Below are 15,089 nucleotides of genomic sequence, written 5' to 3'. Positions count from 1 at the left end.
CTATTCTAGTATGATCCCTAACAATTCATCTTCCAATAATATGTAATTTGCAGTTAAAAATAAAACTCTATGTTTCAAAGCACAATCCAGATACATTGATTTATGTCAAGAAATATGTGCGTAACAACTAACAACTATCAAATCAATTATACCAAGATATATAAAAATAAAACTCTATTTCAAAGCACAATCAATCAATCCAATTCTATTATGCAATTGTTTGGCCAAGGTATATTCCTTTCTCTTAGAAGGTGTGTCCTTATCATGCTTTGTCTTGTATATTTTCTCCATTGAATGGTTTTTATTGTGAATTTCAGCTAATACTCTCCATTAATCAAATTCTCATCTTTTTTGAACTACAAAGTGAAGCAATAAAAAAACACTATAGAATGTAACAATAAATCATCAAAAAATGATAAATTATTCTGAATAATATATATGGGAATAATGGAATGTCAAATATTTCCGTTTATAACGAAACACAAACTGTCTATTTCTTTGACATTGTTAACTGAAAAATGATAATGTCAAGAGCTGAATGCGTGATAAACACATTTCAAACAAAAGTTGTTCAACTGTATGTGGCTAACAGAAAGAGTCCACTACTTGAATTAAAAATTTAAAATCATAAGAAATGGCGACAAATATACCTTTTTTTGTCCATTTTTTCCACATTTTCAGAGCTCCTTTTCTCTTTCAGTTGGTGAGGTTGGTAAAGGACCTAAGCAGATGATTTGAGTGATGAGATTCAGATAACAAAATTAGACCTTCTTCTTCGGCAAATCACTCTTTTCAACAATTCACACACAAAATATGACTGATTATGAGCTGAATTTATAGATATCGATATTCGAAAGGCCGAGAAAAGTGAGGGAATATTAATGGTTTCTTCAAAAGGGTGAGGAGAAGGGGTTTCTATTTTTCTTGATTTTAATTTCCAATCTCGCGGAGGAATGTTTTGAGTGAATCCCACTTTCCCATCTGTCTTGGGGGACTAGCCCATCACATGAAGATTCAATCTTTACCAGGAAAAATAGTAACTTGTTCATATCTTGCGCAGTAATATACATATATATATATACAGAGAGAGAGATGAAGGAGCTGTTTGGAAGCCCAGGAAGAAAAAGTGGGCTGATATTGAGGATTGGGCAGTGTGTGTCAGCAGCTGCTTCAATTGGGGTCATGGCCTCTGTTTCTGGCTTCTCAACTACTACTGCCTTTTGGTAATTCTCTTTTCCCCCCTTTTCCGCTGAACAATTGTTTTCTTCTAGTTTTTTAATGTTTGCAGCCGCTTCTTTTGGGAAAGACAGCACTTTCTTAATAGAGGAGTCCCAATAATAGAAATCTAGAATTTCTTGTTTCTGGTAACTTGTTATGTATAGTATTTAATGGAGATTGGTGATTTTGGGGTTAATACTGAAAACGGTGTCTGGTTTTCAACAAGTCACCAAGTTAGCTTAGGATATTCTTGAAATTTTTAAATGAGGGTTGCATGGGTTGGATGTAAAACTGCAATGTTAAAATAAAATTATCAGAATCTCTCTGATTTGTTAGCTGATGCTTTTAGTGATACTGAATTAAGTGGCATTTGTACTGGTGTAGTTTCTGAGTTGATAGTCAGACGCCCTCAAGTCACGCAAGATGGTTTCTTTCGAGTCTTGGATGTCAATACTTGTGTGTCTACTGTCTAGAAATGGTTTATACCCAAGTAGAGTTGTAGACAAGTGTTCTTCTTACTAATGGCTGAAAGATTATGTTCTGACAGCTACTTAATTGCATCGATGGGGCTTCAGGTTTTGTGGAGCTTTGGACTCATGTGCCTAGACATACATGCTTTGAGGTTCAACAAGGACCTGCATACCAACATCATTGTGAGCCTGTTTGTCGTCGGTGACTGGGTAAGTAAGAAATCATGAAATTCTTAAGTTTGAACTGCTTTTACTTTCGCATGTTTACATCATATCTACATCGGACAGACAATCACTATGTCTTTTCCATCCATCACTTGCTAAAATATACTTTCTGACTGTCTAGATCTGTATTGATGGTAGTTTTTTATGGGGATATGTAATACTTTGTGCATGTTACATTCTTATGACTTATGAGTAGTCTAGAAGTGCTCAGTTTGTTGAGTCTAGTGATGAATCATTTTGCATCACACATAAATATGGCATTGGCTGAAATTTATGGTATAAGTAGAACAAAGTAGTATTAGAATGGTTCAGTTTTTGGTGAGAAAAATTGTTGGAAGTAAATGAGGAAAAGTAAACCCCCTCCAGGCTGTATATAGTGGTTCTTTTTCCAAGTGAGGGAAACTTTTAGGCCCTTCTTGGTAAGATGGAATGGAATGTGATTCCTACTTCCATTCTATTCATTTGCTTGGTGCGATGGAATAAAGGAGGGAAAAAATGCAAAGAAATTGTCATTCTTTATTCCATTCCACCTTCATTCTATTCCATCACACCAAGAAGGGCCTAAATGGTTTGATGCTCGTAAAGACCGTTATCACTTCGATTTTTTGAACTTTTATTTTTTAATACAGTATGAAGATGCAATGATGCATATAGGCAGATGTCACTTTGGTATTTTATCTATACTTCCAATGTGTTCTTTCAATCTACCCTCCCTATTAATGTTGATACTTCCACGTGACGTGCATTTTACGTTGAATATGGAACACTTTGACTTTGATGCATATTTGCCCGTCCCTTCTAAATACCCCATTTGTTTGTCAGGACTGTCAAATTAGAAAGAAGATGTGTGATTTTGTGCATTATCGCATTAGAGAAGATAGTTTGTGTAATTGTCATGTTTCATTTTGAGATGATAATGAGACATGATAAGCATATATTTGGACACAACACAAATATAGGAACTGTACTAGGATTTACTTGAGCAAACCACAATAATGATAGAAATATTAAACAAAAATAAAATAATTTAAGAAACCCAATATTATAGTATCATTTAATGTACATTGCGGGTACTAAAGTGAATTAATATTCGCAAGAAGGAACGGTGCTATTCAGATACTCTTATTTGGATTGAGGGTATAATTATTCCTGTAACCTATTCAATACACAAAAAAAGCTCCCATCCATTGCAAGAACTATACAAAAAGATTATAGGGCATATACTTTGGTCAGGTAGCCCTAGCCGCCAGGAGGAAGTTATCCAGTAGCCACCATAAGAAATAGGTATATGACACAGGCACATAATTGGCTACTTGGCAACTCTTAGTCTCATTTTATCTCATAAGTAACTCATGTCATTTTCTAGAGGGATTAGAATTTTGTAGGTTCTGGCTTAGGCTAAAAACACTAATCTGAGAGTTTATAGAACCTGAAATCTAAAACTACTGTATTTAGATGAAAATATAATTTAACTTGAATTATACCAGAAAATCTCAAATTGAGCTTGAGCTGGAATTCTGCATAATATATGTCCAAACACACTGTCATTTATATTCAGGATCCTTTACTGTGAGCTCAACATGCATGTTTTAAAAGGTTGGGGGGGGGGGTATTAACTTTGATTTGAATTTTTGAATATATTCACTCAAGATTCCAGTAGGCTTAAGTTTGATAAATACAAAATCATTTGCATATATTTGTAGATGGCTGAAAATCTTGCTAAGAGGGGCATGATTGGTTCCTACTAGCACGGTGCATAGCTCCCTTTTTCTTTTATCTTTTTGGTGACAGAACTGTTCAATGGTCTGAAAACATAACATTATCGATGGCAATGAGTGTTATTGCGTGATTTTATGAAACAGTCAAAACTGTTGCTTTTGCAGCATACACTGATGGAGATGCTCTGTTGGCAGCTTGTCCAGTTTGATGAGTATCTGTGAATTTATTTCATTCGGCCAAACTTGCTCAGAACTTCCAACTTAAATTCCATTTTGCAGGTGACTGCTACTCTATCTCTCGCAGCTGCTTGCTCCTCGGCCGGTGTTATGATGCTCTTCATTAGAGATACAAGTATCTGCAATGAGGGTTTGAATTTGTCATGCGATATGTTCCAGATATCCTTAGCTTTTGCGTTTGTGTCGTGGTTTCTTCTTGCCATATCTTCTTATATCATGTTTTGGCTTGTGGCATCAATCTAGACGTTTTCTCTTTGACACCTATCAACACCATGACCGGATGCTCGTAGTGTCAGTGTGTATATTGTCAATTTTGGAAAGAGCGTTGTAAGAAGCATTTACATTTTCTTTTCTTTGCTTTTTTACCAATTGTGAACCTCAAACCTTCCCTGATGATTAGGGAAGAGATTCGTTTGTAAAGTCAAATTATTGAGTAATTCTTGGGCTATACTTCGACAGCTCTGTTATATCAGATCTGAAGCATACTACACCTCAGCTTTTCCAGTTTGTATGTGTGATTTCAACAACATATGCAAATGAGTAGGTCTCTTCAATAAGTAGAAAGAGATGAGAACATTAAATACACAAATCTGATGGAGCAACAAATTCGTCAACATAAAAAAATTACAGCCAACAATTTGGAAGCTGCTTAAACTTCAAGAGATGATAATCTACAAAAATGTATCTTAGAGAATACAGATTGCTTGTCTTCATAGACAATAATGAAAACAAATTTCACATCAGAGACCATCTTTAGGCAGCGACGGACTTTTACAATTACAAGGTTAAAGAGAGACAACAAGAAACACATTGATAAAGAGAGTCGGAGAGAGTATATATTAAATTACTTACCACGTTTGTTAACAGCAGACCATTACATTACTATCTCAGGTTTCAAAATGCTGGACTTGATCTCCTTGTGAGGCAAAACAACTCCTCCATTGCTGTATATTTCGTCGCAAACATGAACATCTTCTCCGAGAATGGTCATGTTCTCCACCCGAGCCCACTGACCAACAGTCGAATGCCAGCCTATGATACTTGATGATATGCAGGCGTGTTTCTTGATGCGGACTCCGCGCATGACTGTGCAGCGAGACAGTCTCACACCCGGCTCGACCACACAACCGGGGCCAATTGCAACGTCAGGGCCAATCAAGCATCCCTCCCCGATTTTTGCAGTTTCATCCACTAAGACGTTTCCGATTATATGAGTTCCAGCGGCCAATTTAGGGGAAGCTTTCTTCCTTAATGAGTCCAGGTAAAGTCTTAGACCAGTGATGTAATCCCTTGGCTGCCCGATGTCCATCCAGAAACCTGGCAAGACCATTGCATACAGTTTTCCCTCAGCAGCAATTTCAGGGAAAACCTCCTTCTCGATTGATGTGGGGCGTAATTGTATACGATCGAGCACTGAAGGGTTCAGAAGGTAAATGCCAGCATTGATCTTGTTACCCACAAATAACTTTGGCTTCTCGACAAACCTCTCAACCTTCCCAGTAGATTCCTCTGTAACAACAACACCGTATTTGGAAGGCTCATCCACCTAGATCAGCACATCATTTAGGTTTTAATCATGTTCTTTGTTCCAACTCAACAATCAGAAATATTCAACAACATATATAAAAAATTATCTTACCTTGGTTACCATAATAGAAGCTTCACCTCCATGGGATTTATGGAACTCAATCATCTCTCTCAGTGGGTACTCACTGATAACATCACTATTAAGAACAAAAAATGGCTCTCCAGACTTATCTATCAGCTTGTCCCTAGCCAAGGCAAGGGGACCGGCTGTTCCAAGAGGTTCAGTCTCTTGTGAACATGTGATCTTAATCTCAAGCTTCGCCTCAAAATCTTTCAAAAAGTTCAGCATTACCTGGAAAGGAAAAAATTCTGTTGTTAATAAAGCAAAACAAGTAAAAATAATTGAAGGATCTTTCATCAGTAAAATTGCTTAGAAAATTAACAGAAGCTCACCTCTGGCTGATAATTGATGGCTAGGACTACTTCGGTTACTCCAATAGCCTTGAGGGCTTCTATCTGATACAATGGCAAGAATTTTAACATGAGTTATGGATATACTACGATTTAAAACATCATATGAGCTAATGCAGTAATGCTGAGCATTATGCCTGAAATACGTGTATCCTGTTAGAACGTGGGGCCCAGTTCACACCCCTTCCCCAGCAAAAAGAACCCTCTCAAAAACAAAATAGAACGTACCTGGTGCAAAATCATGGGCTTGTTAGCAAAATCAACGAGCGGCTTAGGCACACTCAGTGTCAGTGGCCTCAGTCTAGTGCCAAACCCTCCAACAAGAATGAGTGCCTTCATCCTTTACCTATAGAAGACTTTGATGGATTAACTTGATAACCGGAAACAATTTATAAACTGAGTATTTGCTCTTTCTTCGCATATGCATGTCCAAGGGGAAAAGAGGAGGAAAGCTACATGAACCCTACAACGACATCTGTACTTAAAATATGATGATAACTGTAATGGTCTAATCAATGTTGTCGGTCTTCCATAACCATCTTGCACTAAAATTGGCACGAAATGAATGCATGGAGGAGCTAAGGAGCAGGACATAACCAAGTTGCAATTAGAAAAGTAAAATATTTAAGCTGTAGTTGAGGAAATAGACAGTCAACCCATATGCATGTCATAACAAAAATCAATTTCCATATATTCAACAGATCAGGGCCAAAAAATTTAGGCTGGCAGATTCCAGCTGTACTACAGGGGCTCTTTCAATCAGTGCGGCATACTGAAATTTTAGCAGATCTAGTGATTTAGATAGCACACCATGCCATAATTTATAATTAGAATATTCTCCAATTAGATATCTTTGTAACAAAAGGAACACTTGTTAACATTTTTTTTTCTGAAGCAACGCAAAAGAAAAGGAAAGATTGTCGATGGTGTAATTGGGCATCAAAATAGAATCTTAAAGCACTCTAGAAAATTAAAAAAACTATATTAAAAAAAAAACTGATTCTTGCTTCATGAATCTAGACCTGGACTTTGGGTTGAAAAAGTAGATCCAGAATTTCGGGACAATAGTGTCAAGTAAGAGTCGACAGTAAAAGTATAATTGGCTTAGAAGAGTACCTAATGCAATATACAGAATATATTAATAGAGTAGTAAATCATGCAAAAAAGAAATTTCTAATGGATGAAAAAGAAGAAAAAAATTGGGTTTTTATGAAACTAATAGCAAAAAGGCTGATCAATAACTTAGCAATCAACTCTATCACCCCTTACATTTACATTTGTTATTTTTTGCCAACCAGTAGCTAGAAAATCATACTAACAGTTCATATAATAGTAATAAGCACTATGCTGAAAAACAAAACTTAATTGCAAGTACCATGAATAAAACCAGAGAATACCAAATGAAATACAAAAATAATAGGTAAGAGTCAAGGAAACAGAAAACGGAAAAGTAACTCTTTTAAAACCATACAGCCAATAGCGCATAAAATCAACAGAAAATGAGATTGTAAGGAACCAACTGAGTAACCAATAACAGAACAATGCAAAACTCTTTACATTATAAGCCACAATTATTATAAACCATTGTCAGAGGACATCAACTATTTGAAGAATAGGATCATGCATCTGAGTTTAAATGCACAAGATTTGAAAAAGACAAAGGCAAAAGTCTGCCCACACTTCATGAAGTCAGGCCTAATTAAATCTTTTGAGAGCCCAATCTATCAAAGGTCCACAAGGGTTAGCAGCCAAACATTTTGGCGCTAAATTGCTAGAGTGATCAATCTGAAAGCTTATAATCTCAAGCCCAATCACTACTCTTGGGGGAGGGGGAGAACACATCAGAAGCAACAATAAAGTGATAGATAAAACTTGAATTTCCAATTCACTGGAAGCAAAAATCTACTTATCCTAAATGTTTCCTCCTTCACCTCCGTATTCCTCTACCGAATCTATAATTATCTAATGATAGAACCAAGGTCATATTTTTATAGAATGTGAATGAAGAAATAATGGAATTCTACTAGGCCATTCCAATTCGGCGTCTATGTATCTGATCCAGCTAACGACATTTCATTCAACATTTAAATGTGAAGAAATTACTGATTTTTTTTTTCAAAAACATCACATAAAGAAGAAGCTAATCAATACAAACAGTAACAGAAGATCAAATTGCACAAAAATGAGACAAAAATTACAGAAAATTAACAAACGAAACGATCAGATCCCAAAATAACAAAAAAAAACCCGCAAAATACCTTTTGTTTTCGAGTTTATAGCAGATCTAGGCAGAGACAAGTCGAATCGAAGAACAATGTGGTAGAAATATAATCCTCAGTTTACCACAAACCCCGACGATTTGTGGTTGTCGGTAATGGCGATTGTAGGAGAAACAAGGAAGGCTGGGAAGAAGGATAGATTTATAGATAGATAGATAGATATATACAAAGGTATTTGTACGTATATATAACGAACTGCTGACTTGTAAAGAAACCGAGTTTACGTACAATTTCATTACTCAATTATAGTCAAAATTACTTAAAGTTTGTATTGCTGAATAAGTAAGTCAAATTATTCACAAATGCAATTAATTTATTCATTTAAATGCTTCTGGACTGAATTCAGTTGCACTTTTATAATCTAACTATTTTACTTTATCATACAATATTTCTACGATATTTATTACTTTATTGACAATATTAGTGGAAATCAGCCAATGGATTATGTGAATTAGCTAAATTGTTTTGAATAAATGCAACAATTTTATTGGTTGGCCTCCGTCGTGGATAGAGTCAAGTCATGCCCCGACGCAATAATACTATCAATATTGGTAACAATGGCGGATCCAGGAATCAAAAATCGTGGGGTCGAACCGAACAAGATTATATATATAATACTATTTAAATAAATATTTCTAAACAAAAATACATAAAAATATATATACCACAATCTTATGCTATGCGAGATAGTTGGCTTCTTCGAGTACCCATTTTCTGAAAACGACTCAAAATCATTTCATTGAGAATAGTTGCAAACACCTCATTCTCGCTATATACCATCAAACTGCCGTTTAACCAGTCATCTCCCATCTTATTTCGCAGCTCTAACTTCACAAATTTCATTGCAGAAAGCACTCTTTCAACAGATGTTGTCGCTACTGGTAAAAGTAAGACCAATTTTATCAATCGATAAACCAATTTGAAAATCTTATCTTTCATCATTTCAACCATCTTCTGTGAAAGAGTTCCTAAATCTTCAACATCTGAGAAACGTGTATCTGTTCTTGCATCACTCACGAAACTTCGAAGTTCTTGAGTTAACAAGCTAAGCTCCATGGATGAAAAGTCTTCCGGATAAAGAGTGGAAAGATGAACAAGTTTATCGACATTGAAATTGGAGAAATGATTTCTTGGATCAAGGCATACCATACATTCAAGTAAGTCGGTGCTGGATTCAGAAAAACGATTCCTCATTTCTTGACTAATTAAGTCAACAACCTGATTGTGAAAAAAAATTAAGTTAAGGAGTTAATGTCAAAATTTAAATAAATAAGAATATTAGTTATAAAAAATACCTGACAAAAAATTTCAACACGATAATAATGATAGTTTGCAATAGTTTTTCCATCATTCTTCATGCGAATACGTCTTGGAACAATGTCGTCCATGATAGGAACATCAATTTCATTTGCCCGGCAAAATGCTTCCACTTCTTGCAAGAAATCATCCCATCCAGATTCTCGAAATGCTTGCAAGTCCTCTTTCACAGTCACTATCAAATTTATAGCATTCAAAATATTTGATAATTATATTGCAGCGCACAAGATAGTGCATCAGTCATACCCAACAAGCGTTTCATCAACATCATGAGAAACACAAAATCAAAATTTTCCATCTTTTGAAGCAACCCTTTAGATTTGCCACTTATTTCTGGATCAACCCCATCTTCAAATACTGTTTCAAGTACTTTGACTATCGAGGGCCACATAGATGTAAGACGAACTATAGTAATATAATGAGATCCCCATCGAGTGTCACCTGGTCTATGCAAAGAAGTTTCTTGATTTAGACCTTTACCTGAACTGATTTCCCCTTTCTCAATCATTTCAACCATTCTATCATATTCATTTTGTCGGAGTATATCTGCCCTTTTGCAAGAAGATCCACAGACTGTAACAATCGGACTGAGATAGTTGAAAAAATCAGAAACATGTCGATTTGCCTTACATACTGCCACACATACCAATTGAAGCTGATGGGCAAAACAATGGACATAATACGCTGATGGATTTTCTTTTAAAATAAGTGCTTTAAGTCCATTAAATTCACCCCTCATATTTGAAGCCCCGTCATATCCCTGACCTCTCAATCTTGACAAAGATAATCCCAACTTAGAAAATACGAAGTCAATTGCCATTTTCAAGCATTTTGATGAAGTCTCTTTAACATGAACTAAGGCTAAAAATCTTTCTATTATCTCTCCATTTTTGTTCACATATCTAATAACATACTATATTCAAGCCAAACATAATTTTTATACCAAACATCCCTAAAACCTCTCTTATCTTTTCCATATTGTTTTTTGGAAAATCATGGCTTTTTGGTTGGCAAGGACCTTTGGCAACATATTCTCTAGGAATACGATCCCGAATATTCACATCAAAACTATCCATAGAGTCTCGTAATCCGGGGTCGGCTTTAATTTTCTCTTTATCAATTTCAATCTCGTCCGGATTATTTTCAACTACCACATTATTTCCCAATTGTTGTGGTTCTTGCTCAACATTAGCACTAGAAGAACCGATAGAAACTCGAGGTCTTTTATTAAGATATTTATCCATTAACCTAAAAAAAAGTAGCATAAATTTAGAATTTATATTTAATCATTTTTCATATACAAAATAAACAAATAATAATATTACTAACTTAAACTTGAATTATGATTTATTGATTTTACCTACCTCGAATCCTCGAGCTCGATACAATGAATAATTGATTGGAAAATTGCCAATTGCTAAAATATTCTTTCAAACTTCTTGCACAGAACCTGTGAAATTTCTTCCAAATAATTTATGGTATGGAATATATGACTTTTTTTATTGCTGTTATATAATTCATAAAGCGGTACAACAACCTTTTACCTTCTCCGTATTTTAATAGGTTAAAATGTGGACTACTCCTATTAGAAGTTGGGTCAATTAAAAGTGGGTTCGATTCTAGAATTAATGAGTAAAAGGAAGCCCAAATTGTAAAGCCCAACTGTAAAAGCAGACAGCCCAAATTAGAATCTCTCTTCCTTCTTCTCTGCAGAATCGGCGACTGAGGTATAAGCGGGGCAGGAGATTGGCGGCGTGGGGTCGGCGGCTAAGGGAGGGCATTATCCGGCTATTCTCCGGGGACAGCGGTGGGGTCGGCCGACCCCCGACCCCACCTAGATCCTCCGCTTATTGGTAATATCCGATATTTTGACCATTATATTTGTGGATAGATTATTAGAATTACATATGAAAATTTAATAGAATAAAGATAAGTGTAAGTTAGTGTATGCCAACTAATATTACATCCTGTGTTGATGCACGGCACGATTTAATATCATTATAATAAATTTACATTTTGAACTAAGAAAAATTATACGCTGAGGGCACTTTGTGAGGGAGAGTGAGCGCCACTTTTCAAATCAACATTTATTAATTATTTTTTAGTACAAAATTCGGTCTCTTCTAGTAAAAGCTTTTTCATTCTAAGAGTATCAGCAGTGGCGTCCGTCCCCGCGGTATTCAGACCGGCGTGTTGGACGTCCGCCATTATGTAAGGTAGGCACGGATACGGACGTCCGTTGCGGACACCGCAGTTTCGCAGCGTTCCCGGAACGTCCGCCATTGCGTTGTCCCCCACGGACGTCCCGATTTTTTATTTTATTTTGTTTTTTTGAAAAACTCTATATATGCTAGGGAGATTTTTAAGGAGTTAATCAGTCATTATACTATCAGAAATTATATTTACGATGAATTTTCTACGCAGCAACTTTGATGGAAATAAAAAATTTCCCAGCCAGGGGCTCCGCCCCTTGGACCCCGCTGCCCCCGAACCCCGTCTAATCATAATAATCTAGAATTATCTACAGCTCGTTGAATTATGTATTTTTGTTTTAACTATGTATTTTTTTTTAGAAATTATGTATATTTTTTTAATAATTATGTAACTTTTTTTAAAATAAAGTGGTTGCATTTTCTCCGTATTTGTGTCAAAATTTTAATTCCGTAAATTTTTTAATTTGGTGAATTTGTGAATTTTTTTATTGTGGGAAGTCCGTCATTATGCAGTGGGATGTCCGTATAATTGTGGCAACGAAAACCCATACGTACAATTGTAATTTTACACAAAACTCATTTGCGTAGCTTTGGAAATTTGTTGAATAAAATGTATTGTGATGTAGTTGGGTTGGATTTTGAGATTCCCAAACGTCATTAGTATCCAAAGGACTTCAAAGATTATAAAATATAGCAGCACACTGAATTCAGAATAAACAAAATGAATGCAAAAACTTAAATTAAGAATACCCAAATATCATTAGGATTTAGGATTCAAGGACTTCAACGAGAAAAAATGGGGCAGCAAACTTTGCTTATACCTAATAAAATCCACTGTTTTGAATGTCAATGGCACCGATTATTGGAAGATTTCAGCATTTTACAAAGACTGGCAGGCATAGAGAGAAAAAAATAAACGATGAGGTAAATATGAAGATAAATATGGTAAGACTACGGATGTGGACCCGACCGACCCACTTTCATTACTTTTTTACTCCCTACTTAGGCAAGAGCACAATACCCACATTTGTGCTCTTCCGCAAGGACAATCTAAAGGGTCCACCATTCTATTATTCAATTTAAATAAAAACATTTCCATAATATTAAAATGTATTAAAATTACTCGGAATAATATTACAAATTATAAAAAAATAAAATTACATAATTAAAATCCTAAAAATTAAAAATTACATAATTAAAATCCTAAATATTAAAAATTACATAATAAAACTCCTAAAAATTAAAAATTACATAATTAAAGGTTAAAAATACCCAGTGGAAGACTATTCATCCAGCTCTACCCCCAATGTTATTTGGAGACCCCGTATCATTGCCATATGCGATCGAAGTTGCTCGGGGTCATAGTTGACCAATTGGCCAAATTGAGTTGGGCCAAAACCGCCCACAACGAGTTGGTGGGGGGTTGAAGTGGCACATAGGGAGCGGGAGCGGGGTCCGATGGAGTCGCGGCGCGACGACGGTTGGCCGTCGTCTTCTTCCTTCCTAGCGGCCAGCGTTGGAAACTGCTCGGGCCGGTGTCGGGGCTACCCAAGTTAGCTCCGGCAAGTTGGCTAGCCACATCATCGAAGCCGGCGTCGGATAGGGATACCGACCTCGACCGTTTGTTGGAGGAGCTAGAGCAGGATGATACGCCTCCCCTATACTTCGGATGCACACGCACCTCCTGCCAAGCGCTGAGGTACTTGAACGGTTTGTAATTTATGGATTGGTAGGTCGCCAAGGCGGCACTGATGATGTCAACCTCGCTCCTGCCGCTACCCGCCGACCGCTCTTCCTAGAGGTAATACCCCTGGAACTTTTGGATCTCTTCGTTGGCTCTGTATATGGAATTGCGAACCATACTATCATTGCGCTTGATGGTTCTAGCCGGGCGGTTTTCATTGTTTCGGCGAGGGACGCGCCACCAAAACGTATCTCCGCTTTGGTTCTTGCCAACCTCCGGATCTTCGAAGATACTCAAATAGGACTTGAATAATTGATTCATCTCCACTGGAGTGTACAGGGTGCGTGTTAGGATTGGTATACTGAAAAGCATATTTCGAGCAAGTTGCACGGATAGAATTGCTTGTATACAATAAACTCTACAATCCACTTTTAACTCAAGGCGAGAAGATTAATTTTATCACATTGGTGTTTGCTTATGCATTTATAAGATGTTTCTCAAACATTTAAATGTATAAGAAGCAAATAAGTCTAATTCTTCTGCATAGTAGACTGGTCGTGAACGACGTTCACAGAAGGTGACGCAGTCGGTCCTTTGTAGAAGAGAAATAGAATTTCACAACCCAGATAGGCTTTGGCTACCTATCGTGAAAGGTTGCAGTGTCAGTCCGCATGTTTCCTTACCTTAGGAAATAAACGACACTGGTGTGGTATAGCACTGAAGAATCTAACAGTTGAGATAAGTCTTTATTGCTATTTACTGAAAGACGAGGTCTCGGTGATTGTTATGTCTTAATCATTGTTGACATAACATTGAGCATACGATATTGATTATGCACTACTTTGATTTATCAAATGGTGCGGATTTTTCGCAATCCAAGAATCCTGGTATCTTGGGTAGTGGTGATCAATGTCTAGAGGTGCTAGTATTGTTATTGCAATGAATTGTGTGCTGGGTGAGTCCAGTTTGATAATATCCTCAAGAGGTGTTCGAAAAAGGTTTTATTATTCAGAAACCCGGCCGGTTGGAATTTATTCCAGAATAATAAATAAAGATTTTGAACTAGACAACTCTTGGAAAAAGATAGTAATTAATTAAAGTCAAATAGCAGACTTAAATTAATTAATGGATATTTATATCTTAAACACGGGAAATAATAAATTAAAGAGGTTATGCCCGGATTACTCGTAATTTGGGATTGGACGGGCAGTCAATATTATTATACTATAGTGGATGATAATAATATTCTATTGGACTTGTATTAAATTGGGGCTCAATTTAATTAGTAAAAGTCCAACAGGTTTGGCCCAAGTCCAACCTCCATGGATCTCTAATCTGGCCCATCATAACTCTATATAAAAGGAGATTAGAAAGGAGATTCAAGGATAATTAAGAGTTAATTTTCGTGCTCCCCTCTGGGAGTGGACGAAAAAATCGATTTTTGACAAAACTGATATTTTGTCTCCTTTCTAATCAAGTCCTTTTCGATTCTGACAAGCTTTGCCCACCCAAAGGTCATTATCTGAGTTCGGGATACAGATTAGAAGATTCGTGGTAGAGTACAAAGATCATCACGTGGAGAAGGCGCAAGAAATCGTCGATTCTTTGGAGAATCAGATCGGTAATCCTAAACCGTAGAATATCATGAATTAGGATTTTAATTCCTTAAGCATGATTTTTGTGCGTTCTTGTATGCTATTCAATGTTTAACATGTGAATCAATTAATCCC

General features: G+C 36.3%; 3 protein-coding genes across 4 annotated transcripts; 1 reads left to right on the top strand and 2 right to left on the bottom strand.

Annotated features, from left to right (window-relative positions):
• The first annotated feature begins 591 nt into the window (after positions 1–591).
• Positions 592–4,340, top strand: LOC121744004 (CASP-like protein 5B1). Of its 2 annotated transcripts, none has more exons than XM_042137438.1 (4): positions 592–898; positions 1,085–1,223; positions 1,766–1,898; positions 3,911–4,340. In XM_042137438.1, exons 2-4 carry the CDS (start codon positions 1,093–1,095, stop codon positions 4,109–4,111), a joined length of 465 nt encoding a protein of 154 aa, XP_041993372.1. In that variant the 5' UTR covers positions 592–898; positions 1,085–1,092; the 3' UTR covers positions 4,112–4,340. The 2 variants fall into 2 exon arrangements, with proteins under 2 accessions (XP_041993372.1, XP_041993371.1); XM_042137437.1 differs by having other exon boundaries at positions 596–898; positions 1,061–1,223.
• Positions 4,341–4,484: 144 nt separating this feature from the next.
• LOC121743998 (mannose-1-phosphate guanylyltransferase 1) lies at positions 4,485–8,305 on the bottom strand. Its single transcript, XM_042137434.1, has 5 exons — positions 8,125–8,305; positions 6,095–6,212; positions 5,849–5,911; positions 5,508–5,747; positions 4,485–5,414 (listed from the first exon to the last, which is right to left on the bottom strand). The coding sequence occupies exons 2-5, from the start codon at positions 6,203–6,205 to the stop codon at positions 4,743–4,745; spliced, it is 1,086 nt and encodes a 361-aa protein (XP_041993368.1). The 5' UTR covers positions 6,206–6,212; positions 8,125–8,305; the 3' UTR covers positions 4,485–4,742.
• Positions 8,306–8,817: 512 nt separating this feature from the next.
• LOC121804615 lies at positions 8,818–10,706 on the bottom strand. The gene is made up of 5 exons (XM_042204264.1): positions 10,481–10,706; positions 9,943–10,035; positions 9,709–9,837; positions 9,441–9,637; positions 8,818–9,363 (listed from the first exon to the last, which is right to left on the bottom strand). The coding sequence occupies exons 1-5, from the start codon at positions 10,704–10,706 to the stop codon at positions 8,818–8,820; spliced, it is 1,191 nt and encodes a 396-aa protein (XP_042060198.1).
• Positions 10,707–15,089: the final 4,383 nt, after the last annotated feature.

Source organism: Salvia splendens, chromosome 1 (genome assembly GCF_004379255.2).
Source record: "Salvia splendens isolate huo1 chromosome 1, SspV2, whole genome shotgun sequence".
NCBI lineage: Eukaryota > Viridiplantae > Streptophyta > Magnoliopsida > Lamiales > Lamiaceae > Salvia > Salvia splendens.
The sequence above is the reverse complement of the archived record's forward strand: the minus strand, read 5'-3'. Positions and strand labels throughout refer to the sequence as shown.